Source organism: Aplysia californica, unplaced genomic scaffold, assembly GCF_000002075.1.
Source record: "Aplysia californica isolate F4 #8 unplaced genomic scaffold, AplCal3.0 scaffold00794, whole genome shotgun sequence".
Lineage (NCBI taxonomy): Eukaryota > Metazoa > Mollusca > Gastropoda > Aplysiida > Aplysiidae > Aplysia > Aplysia californica.
The window spans coordinates 86,598-87,487 of record NW_004798064.1 but is presented as its reverse complement, the minus strand read 5'-3'; the positions used below and the strand labels follow the sequence as shown (position 1 = coordinate 87,487).

The window sequence follows — 890 nt, the reverse complement described above, 5'->3', positions numbered from 1 at the left end:
TGCATTTGATGTAAATGTACATTTTGTCAGCTTTACTTCTCCTTTCATATTGAATTTTAATGAGAGTAATATAACATATGATTTAAATTTTTTTTATGTATACCTGCATATTGTGTTTTTATGGTCCTGTACAGCCAAGGAAAATTTCCTTCTGGGATAATAAAGTACTATCTTATCTTATCTTAACTTATCTTATATATATATATACATACATACACCAAGAAACTAGCTCACACACGCATGCATGTGTGCATACACATATTCTCTCTCATTCTTTTTTTCTTTCTCTCATTTATTCTCACTCTCTTTCTCTCCTCCCTCCCTCTCTCTCTCTCTCTCTCTCTCTCTCTCTCTCTCTCTCTCTCTCTCTCTCTCTCTTTCACTCACTCACCTGTTAACACAAAGGTTAGACAACAGCAGGAATATTGTAAACAGCAAACTACACAAAGCTACACTGTGACGTCGGCCTAGACACGTCATCACAGCCACGATAAACAGCAGACCTGGGAATGAAAGTAGTATTTTTGTAAATTTTAATTTAAAATAACTAAAAATATAATTGCTCATCTATTAAAGGACATAGTATCACACCATGAATAGTATATCTATCTTAATTTGCTACAAACCAAACAAAACCAAAACAAAGAAGCGAGGGTGGTTGGCGAGTGCTCCAGTGTGGCCCCTCCGGACTGAGAGGGATACAACATCTCAGGAGACAGACAGCCATATTTGATGTAAAAAAGTTCTCCCCATGCGGGTATGGAACATGGGTCTCCTGTCCGTGGCAGCGAAGTGCCAAACCATTACACTACTGACGCTGGTTGGGGTGAATAGACAGATTGACACAGGCTAACAATTAAACAATAAACTGCAGCCCCCGGCGGCCTCCC

At 39.0% G+C, this 890-nt stretch overlaps 1 protein-coding gene across 1 annotated transcript in view; it reads right to left on the bottom strand.

Annotated features, from left to right (window-relative positions):
- LOC101848324 (synaptic vesicle 2-related protein) overlaps window positions 1–890 on the bottom strand; it is a gene marked incomplete in the record, with an annotated part of 40,420 nt that overhangs the window by 16,930 nt on the left and 22,600 nt on the right. Inside the window, 1 exon segment of the mRNA XM_013088708.2 lies at window positions 392–503. Within this exon segment, the coding sequence (XP_012944162.2) occupies window positions 392–503 (112 nt within the window).